Source organism: Glycine max, chromosome 15, assembly GCF_000004515.6.
Source record: "Glycine max cultivar Williams 82 chromosome 15, Glycine_max_v4.0, whole genome shotgun sequence".
Taxonomy (NCBI): Eukaryota; Viridiplantae; Streptophyta; class Magnoliopsida; order Fabales; family Fabaceae; genus Glycine; species Glycine max.
Genome location: NC_038251.2, coordinates 53186049 through 53212156, shown reverse-complemented (window position 1 = coordinate 53212156; position 26108 = coordinate 53186049). Strand labels below are relative to the sequence as shown.

At 30.2% G+C, this 26108-nt stretch overlaps 1 protein-coding gene and 3 pseudogenes across 1 annotated transcript; 1 reads left to right on the top strand and 3 right to left on the bottom strand.

Annotated features, from left to right (window-relative positions):
• Positions 1-662: 662 nt before the first annotated feature.
• Positions 663-4681, bottom strand: LOC100792233 (uncharacterized). Its single transcript, XM_003545931.4, has 3 exons — positions 3894-4681; positions 2036-2221; positions 663-1246 (listed from the first exon to the last, which is right to left on the bottom strand). The coding sequence occupies exons 1-3, from the start codon at positions 4674-4676 to the stop codon at positions 959-961; spliced, it is 1257 nt and encodes a 418-aa protein (XP_003545979.3). The 5' UTR covers positions 4677-4681; the 3' UTR covers positions 663-958.
• Positions 4682-17789: 13108 nt separating this feature from the next.
• LOC100792047 (MLP-like protein 34) lies at positions 17790-19088 on the top strand (annotated as a pseudogene).
• Positions 19089-21034: 1946 nt separating this feature from the next.
• Positions 21035-22267, bottom strand: LOC112997665 (receptor-like protein 33; annotated as a pseudogene).
• Positions 22268-22457: 190 nt separating this feature from the next.
• On the bottom strand, positions 22458-25789 carry LOC100791710 (receptor-like protein 7; annotated as a pseudogene).
• Positions 25790-26108: the final 319 nt, after the last annotated feature.

Sequence of the window (26108 nt, the reverse complement as noted above, 5' to 3'; positions counted from 1 at the left end):
AATCGTGATTCTATTATGTTTTTAATTTAGATATGGAGTGTAGGGAAATGACTTAAGGGTAAGAAGATTTTTTCCTATTTTAAATCTAGAGCGTAAGAATAGCAAAAAAAGAGGGAGAATAGCAGCACCCCTTTATTTTTGTATTAGGGCTACTTGGCCCATTTGATTTTAACATTTTTGTCTTCAACTCTTTGCATTAGATACCCAGATCCAACATAAATCGAAACGAAAAAAAGTAGGAGGTGACTTTATAAAAGTGATTTATTCATTTAATGTATGCTTACAAGAACTTTTGTAAAAAAATATTTGCCAATATTTTTACAATATTTATTTTAAAAAATTAATTTAAACACAACTTACACAGTTACACCTTTCTTTCTATATCTGTCTACTTTTAAAATAATTATTTCAAGTTATGTATTTACTTAAAAGTTTAAGATATGTTATTTACTCTCTTTTCAGTAACTAATGTCATTATTTCTACTCAGTTGTTAAACATTTTGCACACCCATTATAAATGATGGATAGAGAAATAATAATATAGTTAGGAATTTGAGGAAAAAAATTAATATAAATATGGATATTAAATATATATTTAATTTCTGTATTATCCTCTCAATTGATAGAATAGATTAAAAGGTGAATATATAGATAAAAATAAATTAATGGAATATATCAAATATTTATTAATCACACGAACTTGATGATCGACATGCATTAACATTGTACAAGGTCCTCTCTAGGAAAAATCTGCTTTCATCCATTTCTTTAAAATAAAAAGCAAATCAAGGGGTTATATATATAGCACATAAATGCAAGCACCTCAAACTTTTCTTATGGACCATATCATACAATTTAAGGTTCTTATTAATTAAGCTTCGCTTTGTATATCTCTTTCGGACCCGTGGCTATACCATATCAATTAATTTATAGAATTTCGAAGCCACACGCAGTTTAATCAAGATGTTACTTTACAGGTGCTATCAAATGCTAGGGTTCGATGTTTTTTGTCGTAAGCCTTCTTGAGAAACACCAAACATTCAGCATGGTGATGGAACCTGGGCTTTATGAGGCTAGGAACCACTTTGAAACTAGAGCTCAAGATTACACGTATTACTAGAGGCAATCCTGTTCCAGAATCTAGCATATCTTGCATGCTTCTTCCTGCACCATACATGGGCTTGTTCTTTGCTCCCAATTGTAATGCAAAGATTGTTATGCCACTCTCAGCATAGAGCTCGGGGGCCTGCATGCATAGTCTTGAGCTTGGGTCAAAGATAAACGACAAACGAAGTTGAACAAAAGAATGTTTAAGGATAAAGATGTTTAAATATATGCTTTAATCTCTGTAAAATTAGCAGTTAAGTTTTGATTTTAGTATATATATATATATATATATAATGATTTTCATCCCTCAAAATGTAAAAAAAATAAATAAAAAATCTCTACTATTATTAGACCCTCATTATGATTAAAGTAAATAAACTTATGAAAAAGATATTGGGATATATTAATCATCCTAGTATAATTTGAGTTAGTTGTTAAGTTATACTAGCATGGTTAATAGGATATTACATGAACTAATGTAAAATATATTAAAAGAAGGGATATTAAATTGAACAAACTTTATCATACATAATTGCACGAGTAAATTATAAAGTTATAGCTATTTTATAAATAAATAAAATAGAATTTGCATATACAATATTTTTTATCATAAGATTGATTTGATGAATGAGAGTTTGAGAAACAAAGGAAGAAAGGGGAACTGATGTCACTTTGAATCTCTCCAATTACATTCTAAGAAAAATTAACGACTAACATTAATGGGTTAAAAAAATATTTTTTTCAGCGGTGTTCTATTCATTAAACTTATTCTGATTGCATAAATAATCACAATTTAAGATGACACAGGTTAGTAACCTAAAAGAAAATTATTTATCATGGAAAATACACATGTGTTTGATATATATATATATATATATATATATATAGCTCACATACTGTTCTACAATGAAATTGATGCGGTACTTACATTTGAAAATGCAAAGGGTAAGTTGGAAAATTTCATGTCCATCGTGGGAGGACGAATGTGAAGACCAAAGAACCTGGATTTATTCTCTATGATTAAATTCAAGGAACAATTGCAGGTCAGGATCTTTGTTGTCACGCCACTTCTGTCAATCCCTTCCGCTAGTTTAAATTCTGGAAACCTTGCGATCTGCAAATTAATGTAGCAACCAAATATATAAAATGGCGACATAAAAGATATACATCAAGTATACTCTATACAATATTTTTAAGTTATTAATTTGAAAAAAATAGTACTAAATTAAAAAGTTTATAAAATTATTTTATACTACCTAACAATCTAAGACCCTGACCCTGAGTCAAGTGGAACAATCTATTTTAAAAAATAAAAATTAATAATTATTATCGTAAAAGGAGTAAAAAATTTAAGGATAAAGAGTTCAAATTATATAAAAAAAACTAATATATTTTTTTTTTGTGTCCGTAAAATTAAAAATCTTTGAATTTCATCTTTACAAAAATTTTATTATGTTTTCATTCTCCTAAAATTAAAATATATCAAAAATTTTCCTAATGCTATGTTGGGATAAATCCAAAATTAGATTAGGATTTCTAGAGTTTAAAACCCTCACAATTTACAGAAAATTGTCACAAAAGTATAGAAAAAAAATAAAATAAAATTATAATTTGTGCCAGGTTTTCTATTATTTGTGTGCAGATTTTTGGAAGTGAGAGGATGCATTTACACTTCCTGGTATAAGTGTGATCTACCACCGGATACTACTATATATTAATTTACTCGAGTGTGTACAACTTTTGTGTGTACCGAATATATACTCTTTTGGCGATGATTGCCGCAACACAACCAACAGTCAAAAGATAGAAGCATGATGAAGTTATAGCAAAAAGATGAGGCAGATAAAAACATATCTAATTTTAAACAATGATTGCCCTTGCATTACAACCTGCATTCATCATCATTATTGGAAGAGAGATGGTTTACACGCGCAGATTCCATCTGTCTGGTTCCCAAAATGGATGAACTTACACGGGACTAATAGATAAGTAGTTATCACCCTCCTCTTTCCAAACATTTTCTGAATAAAACTTTTTTTCCACTACATTTTCATCTTATTTTATTCCACAGTTGTAATTAACGAATCAATGTTTTCATCTACCATTAATTTAAAATAAGCTACCTAAATTCACAGTTATGCTTTGAATGACAAAAATGATTAGGTCTTGTACTTAGAATTTGATAGAACCTTTATCTAACAAAAATTTAATTGTTAAAAAATAAGTATTACAACTTTGTATTAACATTAATTACCATGCATCATAATAACAAATAACTTTATTAATATAAATAATTCTTAATATAAATAATTAATATATATACTATCAATATATCTAATATTAGTATAATACATAATTCGATCTATTATAGTGTATACTCAAGGATTTGATAGTTTGCATGAAATCTAATTAGATTTCAAACCACATTGTTACTATTATATACAGACACCAAAAAAATTCTATTGCATGCGTATGCATATTTTTGTTTAAAAAAAAAACTGCAGAAATAAATACTTCTCCCAGAGGAATCTGAAAATTACTTCAGGTCACTTTTTCAAAGGATTTGTTCTCAAAGTACAGCATGTATTCAGATTTCTGCAAGTGTGTGTATGCATAATATTTATGCCAAAGTTCTATCAATAGAAACAACCCTAATAACACTTTTTTTTTGTCAATTAACAAATGACATTTTTTTAACATCACTAGCTATTTGCGTAAGTCCTACTACATTATTTATTCGGATGTATCAAATATTGGATCATCATAGAATTTTATTGTGTACGTACCTCAACGGAGACATTGGGTGGTGGAGGTTTTGTAGCAATGTAGAACACAAGCAGCGCAATTCCGAAGCTCACCAAAATTCTCCAACCCATTTGCAACCAAATCCAAGCACAAGAATCAGAGTTGCGGTAAGAGAAGAACCTCTTCCACCCTCCTTTTCTCTTCCCATAATAGTACTCATAAAACGACCCTTCCTCCACATTCTCATTCTCATCTCCCTTGTCGTCACCACCGCCATCGATGATAACGAGACGATTAACGTCTCCGTTCTCGGTGGCGGTGGCGTGACTCCCGTCGTAGGAGATCTTCTTGTGGTGCAAGAAGGAGTGGCTGGAGCCACGGGAGGAGGTGTAGCGGCAGAGGGCGAAGCGCGAGGCTTCGTCCTCTTCGTGGGTCGGGTTTAGCGGGTGGGTTGTTTCGGATCGGTTCGGGGAGTGGAAGGTGGATTCGGCGTCGTTTTGGATGTTGCTGCGAATATCTGCGCTGTTGGCGTGGGAGAGAGTGGAGGGGCTTTGGACGTAGTATGCACACGGGTAGTTTTGGTACATGAGAGCCTCATGGTCTTCAACAACGTTGTTGTGATGCATCCCATTATGGCTGGACATTATTGTGTGTTTGTCAGTGTGAGTGTGTGTCTGAATGTATGTGAGTTGTGTTTTTTCTCTTAACATGAAGAAATGGGATCTGGAGGGAGGGGTTTTAAACAGAATAAAGATAAGGGTTGCATTATGAGGGGGGTGGCAAAGTGTAGGGCATTTTTTTTCTTCATATACCTTAAAGCTCATGTGTTTAATTAAAAATGTCTTGTGCATTCTAGTTGCTTTATGTGTTCATTAAGGGACATGAATGCAACTATGCAATGCAAGGAACATGATTGTTGCTTCTAATTCGTCATTTGGTGCAAAAATGTTTGTATAAAAAAATTTGACAAATGGATAGTGACCAATCATATGCTATAGCAAAAGCATGACCATACATGGTGGCCAAAAATGTATAATTATTTGGAAAACAATCCTTCAGCACATATAAGTGGTAATGGATGAGAAATTATTTTCTAACTATATGGTCTAGTTAATTTTCACCATATACTCAAGTTATTTTTCAAACATGTAATCACATTTTAATTTTAATTTACAAAAATACTTTGCCTTTCAAAAAAAAATAATTTACAAAAAAGAATTAATAGTATGTGAAAGATTGTTTGGAATGACGGTCTTAATGGATGTAATAATTTCTCCTAATTAATAACACCTAGAGAGAAAACAGAATAAAACATATAACTATCATATGTTATATGATATAATAAAAAGAGAAAAATAAGAAGTGTTAATTGAATGTATGATGAGTGTTAGGAATAGAGTACTCTCTCTAACACACATTTTTATTGATTAAAATTTATTCAAAATTATAAAATTAAGAGAAAAACTATTAAATAATATGCAACACTCACCAAATTGTGATTTCTATATGAATTTCAATCAATGAGAAAGAGTGTGTAGGTAAGAACAATTAGAGAGTGTATATTCAATGTATTAATATGTAACTATATCATCTCTTGTGAAAAAGTAAATCTTGATATTATTTCATTTTGTTTAACAAAAATTTATACTTTTTCCATCCTGTGTTTTTTTAACCACTATAATTAGGGCCTTTAGCTCCCTAGTAGGATCCCGAGATATTTCCACAAGCTTCGATCTTTTGAGTCAGTTATGAGACTAATACTCTTTGAAATTTAGTTTCACTTAAAGCTTATTGTCTCTCTCCAAGAGTATATATATTATGTATTGATCGATCTCAAGTCTTCTTCCATAAACTTAATGTTCGTTATCAATTGAACTACCTCCATGTGTTTATTAACCTTAATGTTCATCCAAGAAATATGTAATGAAAGTAAAATATTGTTATGTTTGGACTAAGATGTTATTTAATACCTTGATACTCCTTCCATTGGATATCCCATAATATTTGTTATTTTAGTTTTTTTACACAAACCAAGAAAAATTAAGAAATAAACAAAAGAGATAGTAATTTTATAAAATTAACATTATTATTATTAATTTATTTATAAATTTTATTTCTCATCATTAATATTATAAAAAAACATAAGTGAAAAAAGTAATCTATAGTCTATACATACATGAATGTTTTCTAAAAAGAATATTGATATGTGATATTTTTCAGAGTTGTAAGCAATTAATATTTTATTAATTTTAATTTTAAATTAACAAATTGATTTATAGTTAATGTGTATCAATTCAAATGATGTAATTAGATTAAATTAATGATCAATTGATTGTAATCAATTAATTTATAATTATCATAGTCATCTTTTATAATAGACTAATATACTATAGATACTAATTCTTTAACGTTCAAATTAAATCAATTAAAAGTTATGGAAAGAAAAAATAGAAAAGTCATTTTCAACCTCTAATTATTAAATAAATTGGTAGGAATAAAATCACACCATGACATATGTCCTTTTAAATATTTAATTCTCACTAATTCTATAACAAGAAAAGAGATTTAGTAAATTATAATTTAATTTATTACAACCACTTTGTTATTCATGTAAGTTTTGATGATACCAAAAAGAATTCACTTGATAATGATTGTCATCATAAAAAAGGTGGAGAATGTAAATGTATGAATACAGGTCTTGATGATGCCAAAGAATAATCAAATAAGGTTGTTTCGACCAACATTCAAGGTTAAGCAAACAGAGATTGCTTCAAGATAAATTCAAGATTAAGCAAACAAGATTAAAAGAATCTCACTGGTTGATCACCTTTTGCCTCAAAACACATTGTTTCCAACATATCAAGACACTGATATTCGATTATCAGACAGTGTAATTGATTACTAGAAGACAAGTTTGTAAATTAGCTTCTTAAAAGGATTTGAAATTTGAATTTTGGAAGCTATAATCGATTACCATTGGTGTGTAATTGATTACTAGTAATGAGACTCCTGAAATTCAATTTGAAAAGTCATGACCCTTCAAAATATAATTGTGTAATCAATTACCATAATCGATTATCAGTGAAGAATTTCAGAAAAAACTTTTTGAAAAGACACATCTCTTTAAACTATTTTGAAAAGGCACGATGGGCCTGTATATATGTGTGTCTGACTTCAAAAAGTAAGAGAGAGATATTCTAAGAAAACTTAATTGTCAAATATTCTCTCAACAACTCTTGGGTAAACTCTTGCAAGTCTATTGAGAATTCATCTAGGAACTTCAAATTGTATTATCATCTCTAAAAGAGAGAAATTCCTTTAGGATCTTCAATTTCTATCATTCACTCTAAAAGAGAGAAATCTTTATGTTCATCTCAAAAAGTCAGTTGTAATCAAGAGACTGATTGTCTCTTAGATTGTGAAAATTGTAATCAAGAAACAGACTATCTCTTAGAGAATCTTGAACACAAGGGTGAGGGATCCCAATGTGTGTTCAAAGTATGTAAAGGATTTATAGAGATAGTGAAAAATCTCAAGTAGGTTACTTGAGAACTAGACGTAGGCATGAGAAGTGGCCGAACCAGTATAAATCGAGTTTGCATTTCTCTCTTCCCTTATCTCATTTATGTTATTGCAATCAATTTTGTCTTATATGTTTAAAGAACATTATTAAATTGATTGTTGCGTCTTGTTCTGCATTCTGAGTCTATCTTTAAAAGGGGATTAAAGTTTGTAAGTGGAAAAATTATGAAATTTAATTATTATAATTAAAAAGTAATTAATTATTATAAAATATATCTTATAATTAATGGCTGTCAATTCAAATCACTAATTATTTTTATGAAATGATATATCCTTAATTGTATTTAAAATACCTTAAATACTTATAGTCGTATTATAATTCTATTCTATTGTAATATTGTCACAATTATTATAATAATTCGTACATCCTTAATTATATTTAAAATATCTATAAAAAAATTCACAATATATAAATCTAATAATTACAATGGTTGTTATAATTATGATGCAATAGCTTCTTTTGTACACTTTCTATTATTTTTCTTTTAAATTCATTCATATCATACGCTCTTTCTCTTCCATTTTCACACTTTTGATTCCTCTTCTTCCCAACTCTATGATATGTTGTCATTTTTTATGATATGATGTCGTTTTGTTTTCCGTTGGTTCTTTCTTATTCGATTCTTTTGGTGACATTAAAATATTCATTTCAACTAATTTGCATGTTTTTTAATAATGTTTTCATTGGAATTCACTTATTTAACCTATCAACTTTTGGTTTGTGCACACGAGTAAAGGGAGAGAAAGATGACAACACCATGAAGAGAAAAAAGATGGATTTGCCTAAAAAAAAAAACCTCTATTGCCATAAGGGGTCGATGAATGATAAAGAAATAGGTGTTTCAAATTTAAATAAAAAAATTAATTGTAAATATTTCTAATATAAATTTAAGAAAATATTTATTATTTAAAATATTATATAGTAATGTTCATGTTCATAAATAATGTTTATCCATACATGACACAGGTCATATATTCTAGTTAATGTTACATTGAAAAATTAAAATTAAAATTATTTTTTGAGACTTGTTTTTTCTTTTTTGCATGACAATTATTATTGAACGGAAGAAATACTTAATACTAATTGCACTATTAATAGTGGGTAATAAATGAGAATATATTTAAGAAAAAATATTAATTAGACTTTAAAATTGATCTAAAACAACAATTTTTTTGAGAAAAAAAAGTTAAAACAACTAAAGAAATGAAATAGAGGAAGTATATTATTTGGTGCTCCAAAATTTGGAAAATTTACATTTATAAAACTTTACAGGAGTGTAGGTTTCCCTAACATTAATTATTTGGGTTTCTCATTCAAATTTGTTTTTTCTCTTTTGTATTTACAGTATTCTTCTAGATTTATTATGCAATTACTTAACCCAAAAAACGATATCCCGATACTTGAATCAATCTCACAGAACTCAACTTAAAATCTTGATTTATGAAGAAAATAATGCTTAATGTTATTCTTCACACCAACAATATCGTTAATAACTAGAAAGGACTAATGTTCCATTAGCACAAATTATCCATTGTGATATTTTTTTGTCCAGCCGTAGTAAAATAAATAGTGTTATTTATGTTGTCGATGTAAAACTAAAATAAGAAAGAAAAATATATTTGATTATATAACTAAAATAAGAAAAAAAGAATAGTACAACTATAATTAGTCGGAACAATATTTTTATACATATAACATTGATTAGTGGTGATGGTGTAAAATTATGACTTCTTACCAATATTTCTAAAGTCTCAAGTTTTCTTTCTTTGTTTCAATGTATAAATCTCAAGAGCTAAGGCTGTGTTCGGTAAGACAAATTAATTTATTTAATGTTTTGACATTAGATTTTCAAGGTTTATTAAGATTATTTTATTTTAGGTATTGTCCATTTTGATGTTTAGTGATCTCTCATGCTTTTATTCTTATTTAAAGGCACTTCAATGGATTAAGAAAAGAAGGTGATTATAAACCATCCTTGGTTTTGACACCTAAGCAATGTAAAATTTTCTGACATACCAGAGCAAGCCTCCCAATCGAGACTAAGGGACAAGAGTGACCCAAATCCTCCTTTTAGCACTCATGTTCTGGCCTCGAATCCTCAAATATTGTTAGGATCACCTCATCTTAAGTATTGTCTATTTTGATGCTCACTGAAATGTCACAATTTTATCTTTATTAAAAGTGTTTCGATGGATTAAGGAAGGTATTGGTGTGTATATATTATCCTTTGTCTTCACTCATAAGTGATGTGAGACTTAGAACATAGTGTAACATTTGAGAAGTTTAAAAGCTTATTTGATTAAATAATACTAATTTGATGAAAGATCATATTTTACTAGCTTGTAATGCTTTTTAGAATGCTACATTATATAGTGTTTTTGAACTTATAAAATAAAAGTTTGTTTTCATTTTTATTCTAATTCCTTTATCACCGTTTTTTTAACTCTCACGTTTTTATTTTATTTTTTATAATATAATATTATCAAAATTATAATATAAATCTATTTTTATTATCTAATTATATTTAGTAAAATTATTTAAAAAGGGGAATAAAAAATTCCAAATTTTAAGATGATAAATCATTGAAATACATTAAAATTAGCTTAGTGTCTCGTGTCTTGCACAAGTATTAAATTCAATTTTTATAATTTATATGAGTAATTTTTTATATTTTGATATACACATATGTTTCAGAAAAATTATTATTATTGGGGGATTATCAAGATAGGATCCCCTTTACTTTCGTGATGTATTGCATGTTCCATTTTGACTTTCCTTTAAAACCATTTGATTTAGTTCATTTAAATAGAAAAAGATGTCAATTGCATGACCATAATGATTATATAAGGAGAGGGAGACTAATTTTATTATATAAAAAAAACACAAATCAAAACCTAGAGGAAGCAAAGAAAGTCAAGAAACAATGAAATGGGAAAATTTGTGATCTAATACGAAATGAGAACAATAAGAAAGAAAGTGTATTAAAAAAAGTAAAAAGATATGATAATGCAAAATTCTCATCCAATCACATATATAATATATAAATATGAATATTATTTAATGAAAAATATATTGATTATATATTTTTGAATCAATCATTCAATTAATATATTCATCATATCAATTAATTTAAGATTTAATGAAATTATTAAGAGAATGATAAATAAAATATTTAATTACTAATTTATTTGAATCAATTAACCAATTAATATAAGATTTAATGGAATGATTAAATCAATTTAATAGAATAAAATAGAAAAAAATATAAAATCTTCATTATTTAATCGAATTATTCAGAGGGAATGAATATGGGATTGTTGTAACACCCCTAATTGAAGATAGTCCTTTCCGAGACCTCAACAATCTGTTTCGACTACTTTCAGGATTAATGGTTATCTCTACAAACCAATACAAGATTTTTCAGCGTGTTTTGTCCTCACTCACATAATTTCTAGGAAACTTCCCAGGACATCCATAATTACTCCAAGCCAGACACACTTAACTAGGGAGTTCTTAAGTGATAGACTACTAAAAAGTAGATGCATTTTGTTAGTATAAGTAGTATTAGTTAAGTTTTTTAAGTCACCCTTAACTGAATAGTTTCATACCTAAATAGCCTTTGGATCCCTCTCATTTTGGTGTGATTTGCACAAGGTGTTACACGCCTACCAACTTCCACCTGTTTCGTCCTCGAACCACATCGTACTAGGAGAGAGGTATACTCTAATATCATTTGTAACACCTTTGATTGTTGATTTCTCAGCGGCTTACACACTATGGCACTTCACACGATGACACTTCAACCCTAAACATCTTTGTTTGTTGATGTCTCGATAACTTACACTCTATGACACTTCACATGGTGTCAATTTACTTAACTTTCTTGTTGATCAGAACCCTCCATAGGTAATCTTTTTTTAGACCTCGACAATTTGTTTCGACTACTTTCAGAATCAATGGTTCTCCTCACAAACTAACACAAGACATTTCAACATGTTTTTTCCTTACTCACACATTTTTTACAAAACTTCCCAAAAGGTCATCTATTCCATAATTGTTTCAAGCCAACATGTTTAATTATGGAGTTCTTAAGTAATGGACTACCGAAAAGTAGATGCATCTTGTTGATATAAATAGTATCAATTAGTTATTTTAAGTCGTTTTCAATTATATAGTAATATCAACTAGTTCTTTTAAGTCATTCTCAACTAGATAGTCTTATATCTGCAGAGTTTCTGAATTTCTCTTATTTTAATGTGATTTGCACGAAATATTATGATCACCCAATAAAATCAAACTTTATAATATATATATATATATATATATATATATATATATATATATATATATATATATGGTCAACGCTAATTATTTAGAAATATCTTTCGTTACCAATTCTGAAATTAGGTTCAAGTAAATAAATTTCTCTTTTATATTATTTTACATCTATATCAACTAATTCAACAGTAAACTTTATCAAATATTTTTAATTCAATCAATTAATTTATCACTTTTCATATTCCAACTTTTAATCTTCATTTGCCAAAAAAAAAAAAAAATCTATCTTCAATTTTCAACTAACTCATATGTTACTCTGTAACTTGTTTAACACATGCATCGTGTACCATTCCATTGACTACAGACAAAGTAAATCTAATTAATCCATTTATTACGGGAAAAGGCCAATGTGTATCGTCCGGATTTGCATATTGCGCCTCCTATGACGGCAATTAATTAATTTTGCTTTACACCGAATTGTTTCTCTTTCCACATCCAAGAAATGATAGCAAAGTAAGCACGCTTTAGCCATAATGTTTCCTCCTGTAATGTCCTGCAAAAGATTCAGATCTAACCCTAAAAGGTTTAATAAAGCTCTATTATTTTAATACATTTACAATGGCCTACACTGTAGCTTCCGATTATTCCATTACCATAACCATTCTTAAATGTATTTATTTATTTATTCTTGACTAAGTGTTCCACAAAATAGAACTACAAGATTAGTGCTAAAGTCAAGAAAATAATTAAGTAACATCAACTGATCTAGAGACTAGAGTTATTATAACCTGAGAATTCGAACTCTGACATTTGCAAGTTTGCAATAATGGATTCTATAAAATAAAAATAAAAAGCCGTGGTCCATTTTCACAATGTAACAACTTTTATTTCATTGCTTCTTCTCCAGCAAGATATATTTCCATTTTTCATACAAATTAGTTGCATTATATGCACTTATAATTAGTCCCTCATCCCGATGTTAATTTGATTGTGATTGAAAATCAATCTCCCTTTGCAGAAGTTCGTGACCTACATCTTTATATCAGCTTCATGTTTTCCAAGGTTGAAACATATATAAGTGCATTATCACGTGCTTCTTACACGTTAACTACTAGTCTCTTCATATTAGCTAGAAATATTTCCATTTTCACACAAATTTGCTGCTAAAACATACAAATATTCGATGATTTTTAGATTTTGAAAAGTGTAAATATGACTGGGGAAAGATTAAGAGTGAAGTAGAGATACAATTTAATCGAACATTTCTTTCATTCGAAGTGAAAAGATATAGATTGTTATCCAAGTTGGCCATATATTGTAATGATTGTAAGGTAACAATGAGAACATCGAGCAAAATAGCCTAATGAAGTGAGTACTTTTGCTTTTATACCAAGACATTATGAATCGCATCCTTCGATCGGTACCATCATGATACATGACAGGAATATATATTACTCCGGTGCTTCTCCTTTAGAATTTTGGTGTTCTTTTATTTTGATAGTGACATGTAGACTCCGCTCCTAAGAGTCTAGACATTTGAAACAAATTGATATTCTTTTTTTCGTGACATGTTAAAATATTATCATTTATTTAGGTTATGTTTAATAAAATTATTTGAAAAATTAGTTGCAAATTTAAAATACTACTAAAAATGGATTTTTAATATTGGTTATTAAAAAATTTTAATATCGATTATTAACCAAGGGTGAAACTATTGAATCGATATTTAGTAAGTTGCACAACATCGGTTTTGGACAATACAAAAATAACAAAAAATCACATTAATTTTTTTAATCATAAAAAAATAACAAAAAAGAATAAAATATGTAAAAAATCATATCAATTTTTTTATGAAAACCAATGTTGTTAGTCAAACACAACACTAGTTTTCCAAAAAATTGATGTTGTTTTTTTACTAATAATATCAGCACATCGATTTTCATAAAAAATTGATGTTGTTTTTGAATGACATCGATTTTTTTGAAAAAATGATGTTCTGATGTTGTTAGTCAAAAACAACATTAATTTTTCCAAAATAATCAATATTGTTTTTTAGTGATAACATCAGTTTTTCTAAAAGTCGATATTATTTTTTTTATATTTTTTAATATCTTGTCAGCTTTTGTAATTACCCAAATTAACTTGTAAATTGAAAAGCAGAAGCAGACCAGACATTTTTTTATCAAGCAGTTTAAATTTTGTCCATAATATATAATTGAATATTTACAATGAACTATAAGGAGAGTGAAAGTCAATACATAAAATGATTTGTAACCTAATCTAAATTAACATAATAGCTACTCTATAATTCTAAAATTACTTAAACTCCTAGTGTTTCATTTTTAACTTTCAAATAATATCTTGTCCACTAAATGTGAATTGTCTTCATTCTCTCTATTTCCAATGGTCTTTTAATCAGTAACTGTATGATATAATAAAACATAAGTTAATAAATGAGTCTAAATAATAACAATTATAAGAAATTAGTTAGTTTTGAAGTAAACAATTAGTGTGTCTCAGTTATCCTTGAAACCTCCTAGGACTATTGTTGACATCCAATGCATTATGTAGTATCTGCACTTAGTGCTTCCTTCTTGCTTATTACACTAAATTGAATAGGATATTTAGATATTCAAAGTTAATTGAAGCGTAATAAAATTTAATTTTTAAGACATGAAACATTATTTAAATGACTTACTTTAACTACGATCCATCTAACAGTAGTCTTAGATTTACTCCCTTGACTTTCATTGAATCCCTTCAAAGCATTGATTAAGATAAAGATGTATGTGTATTATATAATAAAAATATTAATTTTAAATTGTAATCATAAATTAAATGTCTTACAAAATACAATTGATTTGTTAATAATTCCTTTGAAGTAGTTGTCGGGCTTATTGTTGAAGGAACAAAACCAGATGACACCATTGTCCTTAGGCAAAATGACGACCATTTGTCAATGTGCACTATATTGGAGAACATTAAGTTATTATAAAGCATACATGATTTAAATTGATTTGTTCAGTTTAACTTACATATTCAAGTAGGTTCTAAGGTACACACCTCTTTGTGAATTCTGCATCTATTTTTTAATATAATTTTTTGATTCAAATTGTGATTGCTCAGATCTTTGTATAGATCGTGGCTCGAGGAATCTATACACATCGACATTCCCCACTCGCATAGTTGTCTCAGTCATATGTCTATTGTTGTTAAAATATAATAAATTATGCATGAATATAAAATAATCAGTTAGGTAATATACAATAATGTAAAGTGACTCACAGAATTCACAATTGTATAACAAAGATGCTTAGACATTGACCACCGTGATTTATTTTTAAAAAAATATTCATGCTTTATGTATAATGAGAAGTCATCATTATACACCCCAAACATGCTAGCATCCACGACATTTGCAACGACTTGAGGAAACTTGAGCTTAGGAAGTCCCTTAATTAGCTCTTTAGAGATAAGTTTGTTTAAATGATTCATCTGAAAGTGAGATACCCTTCTACGTCATAGCCAAGAAACATCATCATTACTAGTTAAACATGTCAAATGTGGTGATGAAACACAATCAATATTAAGATGTAGATGTTACCTATCTAGTTGCCAACAAACTCAATTTGATTGGTGATTGGATTCGAAATAGTGCAACAATCTTTATTAAAAGCAATTTTATAACTTTTGTCACACAATTGGCTAATGCTTAAAAGGTTGTGCTTCAATCCATCCACAAACAAAACATTTTCTATCAACTTGAATCTCTTAAAGAAATGCATAGTAATTCCCTTGGATGACTTTCATAAAATGTTTTCTAAAATATAAGATTGTATCAAGAGTCACTAATAAGAAAGAACAAGTGATATTATTTATAATCTTAACAACCAAAACAAATTTAATTGATTATCAAATATGGTAATCGATTAATTCGTTAAAATTCCTCTTTGTTTTGCATCTCCAAAAATGTGGTAATTGATTATCTCGTTGCACAGAGAGCTTCTTAAGCTTTTGAGGTTTTAGAGTAATCGATTATCAAATGTGGTAATCGATTATTTCGTCACACAGAGAGCTTCCAAAATTTTTATATGCAATCTAATCGATTACTAAATGTGACAATCGATTATGTGGAGCTAGAGAGTCTTCTTTCTCCTAAAGTTACCTTTATAATCGATAATTAAAATTAATAATCGATAGTCAAATTTCAAATAGAAGTGAACTTTATTACTTATTCTAACACTTTGTAATTGATTACATAATCTTGTAATTCATTACACTCATTTAAACTCATTGCTTCTAAAAAAAACTTCTTATAATTACATATGTTTGGAAAAAATTTGTGTAGAGCGTGGCTCCCCCGCCCCAAAAGAGCTATGCCGCTGGCAAAAATGATATTAGCTAGAAAAGATAAGAGATGGAGAAGTTAGCGGTAAAGAAAGAAAGGTCTACACATTTGTTTGCGTAATTATGTAAATGCTAATGGAAATGAAAGTAAATAATATATCAAGCTTTTCTCTTTTGTGTTCAATACGTTGTATTTAAATTGTCGATTCCTTTTCTAAAAATAGTGGATAGATTTTTGTTGGTAAGTGAAAACATTATCAATAGTTAACTAGTTACTTATAAGTTGTAATTATTTCACTAAAAGATGTAAAAATTATTTCAATATTTATATAAAATAAATAAATAAAATATGCTGTCCTTTTAAGTATGGGACCTTGATCAATCGTTCACTTTCCATCGTGCTCAAGAACATCATTGCTTAAATATATATAATTAAGTTTGGATCTGAATTTTCATATGCGTATAGAAAAGAACATTTATCCAGAGTGATCAACTTTAGTTTCTAATGCTTGGCAAAAATATTTCAAATTCAACAAAAACTAAAATATGTATCATTCGACCTTGTTGATGATGTCTTTTCATCTCACCTCTTATATTCAGCTCTTGAATATGATCTTATCAGTTCAGTTCCCACATTTGATTTTGTTTTCTGAGTTGTCGACGCTAAAATATATGGAGGGTTGGGGGAAATGGAGAGATCCATTTCATGGATGGGTGTTGGAATTCGTTTCAGTCTCATGACTCCCATCTATAAGATAAAGGAAGTACTTTCTTGAAAGATTAAACAACTATTATAAATAAGAAGAGAAAACTATAAAAGTGGGATTATTAAAGAAAAAGCTCTGTGCAGTTGCATTTTTAATTGGTCAGGTAGAAGATTGTAATTTTTGTACTTTTATCCCATCATCGGTAATGTTGTGTATTAAACAAAAAAAATAATGTCCTGGGTTTTTAAATATTTTAGGATTTTCAATTCAAAGTTTCGATTTTTCTTTTGTGTCATCTTCATAATTACTTTTAAAACTAAATGTAGAATATATATTTTTATGCTCTTAAGTTATTTTTTAGAAGAAAAAAAACTTATATTATAAATATTGCAACACTCATATAGCATTTTAGAACAGTAGATTTCGTGGTCCTGTAATTCTCCACGGTATTATGGTAGTAAATTAACCTTAGTCGCTGACATTTTGATCATTGATAATTTTAATCTCTTAAAATGCTAAAACAGCATTTTAATTAGTCTGAGTTTGAAAGGCAAGACTGAAAATCATTCAGACATTTTGATAGGAGAAACTAGCATCATGTAAACTCAAGGACTAAAATAAAGTTTTAGTATAAAATTAAGAATCAAAATTATTAATTAGCACTTACAATGTCTAGGACTTAAGTTGATTCAATCAGTATTATGCATTTGTACATCGACCACATTTTTCCCCATTTTGCAAGAATATTATATCATGCATGATTATCCCTTTTCTGCTATGTGCCCGCAGAACCCACATTATTGCCGGAATCTGAAATGGAAAGAAGATGCCACTGCTAGTGGTGGTTCTGGTAACATCTCCAAGCACATATTCCTTTAATAATTAATCAATAAAATATATAAAAATGCAGCTTAAAGTAATTCTGTCATTTTTTATAATTTATTGTGTTAATTATTTATAACTATTAATAATGAGAATCATTTCATTTGTACACTTTTTTTTAGATAATTTTATCCTTCATCATTTTTTTTAACAACCCGCCCACTACATTTTAGTTAGATACTTTTTTTTTTTTTTTTAACTTCTAAACCTTTCTTCTTATTCTTTTTATTTATTTTATTTAAAATATATAAAGTGGCACGGAGTGCCTCTCTTCCTTTTCCCTTAGTTATTATTAAGGCAATACAATGCATAACCTATAAAATAACATATTATTACATCATTAGATATATCATTCAATCTGTGTGGTTACTCTTTTTTCACAACTATATATACAGCTGCATTGTCCACATGTTTTCTATACCCTCTCAATAATGAAACAAATATGGCATATTGTCAACTTCAAAAGGTGGAAGCTGACATGCACATCAAGGCTTCTGCTGAATAATTTTACGATGTTTTATGCAACAGGACACACCATGTTCTGCTGAATAATTTTACGATGTTTTATGCGACAGGACACACCATGTTGCCAACATTTTCCCTGGAAAAATCCAGTCTGTTGAAATTCATAAGGTGAATGGGGCACTAAGGGATCTATCATCTCTTGGAATTATTTACATGGTATCTGAACTTCAACTATGAGCAAATTTGACTATGATATTTTTGTAATAAACTTATTAATAAAATTTATCCAAAGCCTATATAAAATTTCCAGCTTTTTAAAACTGCAATTTTTTGTCATTGAATATTCAAAAAATGGGTTTCATTTTCAATTGTGTCTGTTCCAGGCCAATATATATTGGCTTTAAAATAATTAATGTAAACTAGTGTTGGACAAGTTTAATGACTACTATGATGTAAAATAAATATTTGATAGTGTTTTGGTTTTGGACAGAGGGAATAACTTGTGTGTCTAAGGAGACGGTTGAAGGCATAGACAAGAAAAACAATAAAATGACCTTCAAAAGGTCATAGAGGGAGACCTGCTGGGACATTACAAAAGCTTCAAGTTTTTATTGAAAGTTACTCCAAAGGAAAAGGGAAGCGTTGTGAATTGAGTCCTGGAATATGAGAAACAAAATGACAACACTCCTGACCCTCATACCTTATTGGAATTGTTAGCTGAGATGAACAAAGAAATTGATACTTACCTTAGTCAAAACCGTAACTAAATTAATGGCAATATAAAAATGCTATGTCCTAGGCTATTGCTATGCGAAAAATAAAAATTGATGACTTATGGGGCTTAGTTACCCCTTAATATCATCAATTGTATATCTTAAAAGTTTAAATAAATTGTGTCAGCCACAACTAGGCGTGAGCTAGGCACGTACCTCATGTATTATTTGTGTGCTACTGTATCTTGTAACCTATGGGATTGAAAGTCATTGCTTATAACTTATCAAACTGTGTTTGAAATCTCCATTGTCTTTGTGTGGAATTCTCAAGCTCGACCAAAACTACTATCTTTAGGCGTGTCCTAAATCTTCTCATGATCAAGATTGTCATGACACAACCAAGATCATGATTGATGCACATGTTAATTAATACTATATAACCTAAGAACTCTCAACTAAGCACAAAACTAAATCAATAGAGCAGTTTTAACAAAGAATAAAGTAGTTATACTTAAGCCAATCAATTTCCTTCCAGCACAATGACTTCCAATTTTGTTTCCATCAGTTAGTAAATTAAGAAACATCCAACAAACATTAAAATATTTAACTAATTCATTACATGAGCCAAATATTTCGATACTTAGAACTGTAAAAAATAAACCTGTTGCTCAAATGCCAAGCAAAGCCTTTTCACCTCTTCCTCATAGAATGCCTTGTCAAGCATCTAGCTCTCTCCATATGATATTTTTCCATAACAGCACGAACCTACACGCACGCACGAGCAATCAGACAAGAAATTCAAGACCCAAAAACCATTATTAAATGAAATCAACCAGGAATATGCAGACATTACCAATGGCTTTGATGATTCATCATTTCAGGACTGATTCCAACAAAAAAAAATGGACAAAGAACTACTCAACTACACAATTGGTAGCCAAAACCAAGTAGGCAGTCACAAATTACACATGTGGTTATGAAGATTAATTTTATTTGTATCTCAAACTTGAGATTGCAAAGCTTCTGTGCTCAAGATAATCTATTTCCCACCTCCTCTTTTGGTAAATTTTGTTTTGCTGTAGAACTTGAACATTCAAAGGCCAATGTATTCTGAGTCTGTTGATTATGCTTTTGATGTTCCTTAATTTAATAATTTTTCTCATCATTCTGTGGTAATTAATAATCTGTTTGGAAAAAAACCTGCCTTTAGCTTCTCTGTTTTGCATTGGTTGAGTTTTTTTGTTGCAAGTCATTTGCTCGATAAAATATTAAACCCATATAATATTGGCGGTTTGATCAGTATATGTGCATAGAACATTCTTTGTTTCCAGTCACATGCTCTAACCTTGTCTTCCATGTGTGCAGCAAAGATCTTTTGAAAAGAGTGTTCTGGTTGTGTGGCAGATGTTTGGTAGAATAACTTTTTTTTTGTGGGTGATTGACTTGTCTGAACCTTTGAGCCTTTCTACACGTATCTATAGAATTATACAGTGATAGTAAATTTGCTGTGGCTATAACTGTTAATCACATGATATCCTTTGTTAATACGTCAGTGAGCATTGTTAACCATGTTCTCATTTCATGATTTTGGAAATTGGCATCGTGTGGTTTTGGTCTCATAGCACTGAATCATGGCGATATACTACTCCTTGTGTCTTGTTTTCTTCTTATGATGTGCACACATGTTCCTTTTGTGCTAGTGAATATCAAGTTGTAGCAAGTCGTATGCTAACATGTGGGTTTTCTAGGTTTCCTGCGGTACGTTAGTTAACTGGTTCACATGATCATTCTCAATGTCTTGAGCTTGTTGGGTCGCTAATATGGCATAATGAATGAAGGTGTTGTACAATGGAGTTAGTTTATTCTTGATTTCTTTTATCCTTAGCATTGCCCAGGGTATGTTATCTCTAGTATGCCAGCTATTGAATGGTTACTAATGTAATTCAAATGAGTAATCTATTCACAAGTGAGCTTTAAACATTCATATCACATACATGTACATAATACTTACTAGATTTTTTCATACATGACTAGTAGGATTTAGATTCTCCCACAAGAAAGAATCCAGATCCTTTTATTTCAATATTGGACACCATCTGAAAAGAATAAATCATAAAACACTCTTGCTAAACAAAAAAGAAAGGGAAATGACAACAAGCAAAGGAAAACATAGTCCACACATGTAAATTCTGTATCTATGACTCAACTCACATGAGCCTTTTAAGCCATGCAAATATCTCATGACTGAAAGTCCTTCCCAGCGCCACTCCCGCAACAAGTTCACGCCCATACCCAATCAGAACCACTTTCCAGTCAAATTCAATGAAAAAACCCGAGTCTTGACCATCATCAGAGGCTGAAGGTGGACCAAATGGTGACCCTGCATCTCACATTTCTTCAATAATTGATTCCTATACAGTCTTTGATTGCCCTAAATTGTAGAAAACTTCTTATTTTGTGGTATAGAACCCGAGAGGTTGTTAAAGGATACATTGAAGTATGAAAGAAAGGTTAGTTCTTCCAATTGTTGGGGAAACAACCCTGATAAATTGTTGTGAGAAAGGTTCAATGCTTGAAGGTTTGAAAGATTCCCTCAGGATGAAGGAATGGTGCCACTGGACATGTTGTTGGACAGGTTGAGCAAACCAAGGCCTGTCAAGTCTCCCATAACATCTGGAATCTCCCCACATAATTTATTACTTGAAAGATCAATGGCAATCAACATGTAAAATTCTTGGAGCTCTTCTTAAACCAGGACCATCCCTTTGTTAAACATTGTAAGCAAGTAATTGTAACTATCCATCAACAAACTGAACCTTCCCATCATCAAATGGGTCAGATAATCCTCATACTGTAATTGACTCTTGTTAGAAGCTTTCATGGATTTCCAGTTCTGGATTGTTTTTGTAGTCAAACTCCCAGAGAATTGATTTTGAGCAAGATCAATGATGTGCAGTTTGGGAAATGTGCATGTTGTAGGCACCTTATAGATCCCAACCAACAGGGAAATGAATCATTTATATGGTTATGGCTGAAAACAATAACCTCTAGCATTCTACAGTTGACCAATGCTCTTGGCAATTGAACCTGTCGACTGTTATTGCTTAAATCTATGACTTTGAGAGCATTATAATATATGTTTGAGGAATAGGGCCAACCAATTTGTTTCCTTTCAGAACCGAAATTTCAAGAGATTGGCTAGAACCTCCCAAACATGAGGGAGCCATACCACTGAAGCTGTTAAATGATAAATCAAGATGAATAAGAGATTTCCATTTGCATAACAGTGGGGATATTTTTCCTATCAACGAGGTGTGGGAAACATCTAAGCCTCGGAGACTTGTTTTTTACCACTTCCAACTAGGGAATGAATTGACATTATTGTTTGACATGTAAAGATATGATAGCTGAGGCAAGTCTGGAGAAATTTGGAAACTCATTCAAATTGCATGAACGCAAATCCACTACTTGAATTCGAGAAAGGCTAACATTTAGATAGAATTTTTCTGTTAATTAACATGAAATTATTGAAAGATAAACCAACATAAAATAGCATTTTGAGCCTTAGAAACTTGTCAAACTCCAATTCTCCTTCAAACAAATTATAGGACACACCAAGAACTTCAAGGTTCTCAAGTTTGAAGAGAGAGTTTGGAATCTCACCCTAAATATTATTTCCTAGAAGATCCATGACGTCTAAATTAGTTAGTTTCATTATCCAAGATGGAAATTTTCCTCTTAAATTGCTATAACCTAGGCATAATGTAGAAAGCTGGGTGAGATTTGCAAAACATGTTGAGATCATGCCTTTGAGATGCTGCCAAAGTAGTTTTAGTTTGAATAAGTTAAATTTGTTATTTTGCTGTCATGGATAAGTTAGTTTCTAATTTTGTTTTACCCATTATCAGTAGCAGCATGATTTCTATTCAGTTATTTTAGTGTTTTTGGATAGAAGTCAAATTCAATAAAGTTAAAAAAGTTTATGCAATTCTAAAATACACTCTTTAAGTTGTCTTTTCTACTACTTTCTTCTTCTATGTTCTCTTTCTCCTAAAACAAAAACCAGCAATTGGTATCTAGAGTCATTTTCTTACGGGACCTGTAGAATGGAAGGTGAATCAAAATTTCTCCCAAGTCTTTCTTTCAGTCTTTGATGACGAAGGTTATGACCTATGGGCAATAAGAATGGAGTTTTATCTAGAGGGATTGGATTTATGGGGAGCTGCGGAAGAGGATTATATTGTTCATCCGCTGCCTGAAAACTCCATCATAGCCCAAATTAAAAATCATAAGGAAAGGAAAACAAAGAAAGCAAAGGGTAGGTCATGTTTGTTTTCTGGTGTTTCATAAATGATCCTCACCAGAATCATGAGTCTCAAGACACCCAAAGAAATTTGAGACTATTTGAAGGAAGAATATAAAGGGGACAAGAGGATTCGAGGTATGCAAGTGCTAAACTTGATGACGAAATTTGAGTTGCAAAAAATGAAAGAGTCTGAGACAATTAAAGTTTACTCGAACAAATTGTTTGACATCGCTAACAAGGTTAGATTGTTAGACAATACATTTACAAATTCAAAAATTATTTGAAATTTTTTTTGTTACAGTGCCTAAGAGATATGAAACATCAATAACCACTTTGAAAAATATAAAGGATCTGTCCAAGATCTCTTTGACGAAAGTGATAAGGACTTGTATGCCCAATAATTTTAGCTGCCAACAGTTGAAGGAACTTTAGCTGCCAAACAAGAAAATGTGACAAAATACAAGAATTTTGATGGATCAGGATCAAATTCAAAATTAACCAATGCAAAAGGAAATTGGAAGAAATATTATCCCCCTTGCCAACACCGCGGAAAGAAAGGTCATCCTCTATTTAGATGCTAGAGAAGACCTAATGCTAAGTTTAGTGATTGTAATCAAATGAGACATGAAGTTATTTGCAAAAACAAGAATAAACCACATTGTGAAGTTGCAAGGGCTGCTGATCAAGAGGAGGAAGAGTACTTATTTTCTGCTACAAGTTTCTCTAGCATTGAATCATGTTAGAATTGGCTTATTGGCAGTGATTCTACTAACCACATGACAAACAACAAGAAACTAAGCAATTCAAGCACATTGAAGGTTCAAGTTGGAGATGACAAGTACATCGTTGTAAATGGAAAAAGATGTAACAATCTCAACCAACAGAGGTACAAAATTAATTTCTAATGTGTTGTATGTTCCTGAAATTGATCAGAATTTGTTGAGTGTTGGACAACTAGTTAAGAAAGGTTATAAAGTGTTGTTTGAGAACAAAAGCTGTTTGATTAAAGACGCTAGTGACAAAGATATTCTCAAAGTAAAAATGAAAGATAAAAGTTTTGCATTAAATCCAATGGGGGAGGAGCAAATTGTTTTTCCAATAAAAGAGAATAACACTTAATTATGGCACAAGAAGCAAAAACATTGATGAAGATTAAGCTAGTTCTGAAATAGCAGCTCTCACATCTTGAAATGGTGCTGCTAAAGCAAGGTTGGCAGCAGAAAATGGACAAGAAAAATCTGTTTTAGAGAAAGTAGCTATTGTGCAGGAGCATACAAACCAGAAGTTACAATTAAGAGAGAAATCTACAAAAAAAATGAGCATAATGAGAAGTGTTTAAAGTTCCTGACTAAGAACTTGAAAACTGAAAATGCCAAAGGCTCATTCACATGAGAAGGAAACAATAGTATTTCAGCATTGTAAGTCAACTGGTTGAAGTTCTGAGGAAGAAGATAGGAGTCAATAAAATTTAAAAAGTTCCTGCAGTTCTAAAATACACTCTTACGTTACCTTTTCTACTAATTTCTTCTTCTAGGTTTTCTTTCTTCTAAAACAAAACCAACAAAACATAATGGAATCTCGTTGCCAACACTTACAAACTCTAGACCCAAATTACTTATTCCTGAATGGTTACAAATCCATGACATGGTGTCGGCAGTAAATTCATTAAAACCAATTCTCAGGGCAAGTAATTTGGTAAGATTTACCAAGAATGAAGAAAGATGACCCTTGAAATTATTGTAGTCAAATATAGATACGAAAGCTGAGTGAGATTTCCAAAAGCAGAAGGAATAGGCCCTGAAAATTTGCATCGTGAAATTGATAGCAAATTCAAAGACTTGAGATTTCCAATGGTGCAGGTAGTGTATCATAAAAACTTGTGCCATCGAGTGTACCATAAAAACTTGTGCCATCGAGTTCTAACATTGTAATTAGTGCACTTGAATGAAAATCAGGAAATTTACCAGTCAGGTTTTGGTTATTTTCCAAAATCAGATGTCTCAAGTTTGGAAGATGGAATATTCCAGCTGGAAATTCTCTATTTAGTTCACGATGGCAAATAGAGAGTAATTGCAAAGAAGTAATATTTGTAAATATATCAGGTACAGATGATGAAATGGTCAAAAATCAAGAAGTTTTGCAACATTAGTTGAGTTTTGAATTAAGCTTCTTAGGGAGGATGCTTTGAGACTCAGAAGATTGATTGCATCTGGAGAATAAAATGTACTGCATAGATCAAGAGACAGTAACTTGGACAAATGTGAAACAGGTTGAGGGATTTCAAAAAAAAGAATTGGTTTCAGAAAGGTTAAGATACCTCAACTGTGAAAGCTTACCAATCTCTGATGGGATTTGGGAGTAACTGAAGTGGTTATCAGAAAAATCAAGGCTTTTTGAAGGTGTTTAAGGCAAAAGAGGCTGCTATTAGCATCCATATATTGTACCATGTATTTGACTGCTACTAAGATCAATGGCAATGACATGAGATGTGTGATTATCACATTGAATGTCATCCCATGAGCAACAATCTGTGGGTGCATTCCAATATGATATTTTAGGATAACTGAAAGGATTATAAGAAGCTGACTTACTAATAACAAACCTTTTTCTTAAATTGCAACAAGGCATAGCTTTCATCTTCATGACAAGAAAGCATACAATTACTAACTGTGAATGAAAACAGTGAATAAAGCAAGAGAAACTGTATTGCAGAGCAAAAGACCAAAGAAACCCCATTGTATGTTTTAGTAGTACTAATTTACAAGCTGAACAGTTCAAATTATTTTTTATTTAAAACAACTGAATGAACAAATTGTTAAGAAAATGTTTGATAATGACACGAGTGATAATTGCAGTATTACTATACAACTTAAATTAATATTACTTTTTCCTTATTAATTAACTTAAACAAAACTCATCTTTTATACAAATAATATTAAGTATAGAAATATTAATAAATTAGCATTGGGATTTTA

Bases quoted from the DNA above. Each gene is read 5' to 3' on its own strand.
- LOC100792233 (XM_003545931.4), bottom strand. From the start codon at position 4,676: ATGAGCTTTAAGGTATATGAAGAAAAAAAATGCCCTACACTTTGCCAC. The intron at 2,222-3,893 runs GTACGTACACAA...ATTAATTTGCAG, and splicing joins CACCCAATGTCTCCGTTGAG to ATCGCAAGGTTTCCAGAATT. The intron at 1,247-2,035 runs GTAAGTACCGCA...CTATGCATGCAG, and splicing joins TACCCTTTGCATTTTCAAAT to GCCCCCGAGCTCTATGCTGA.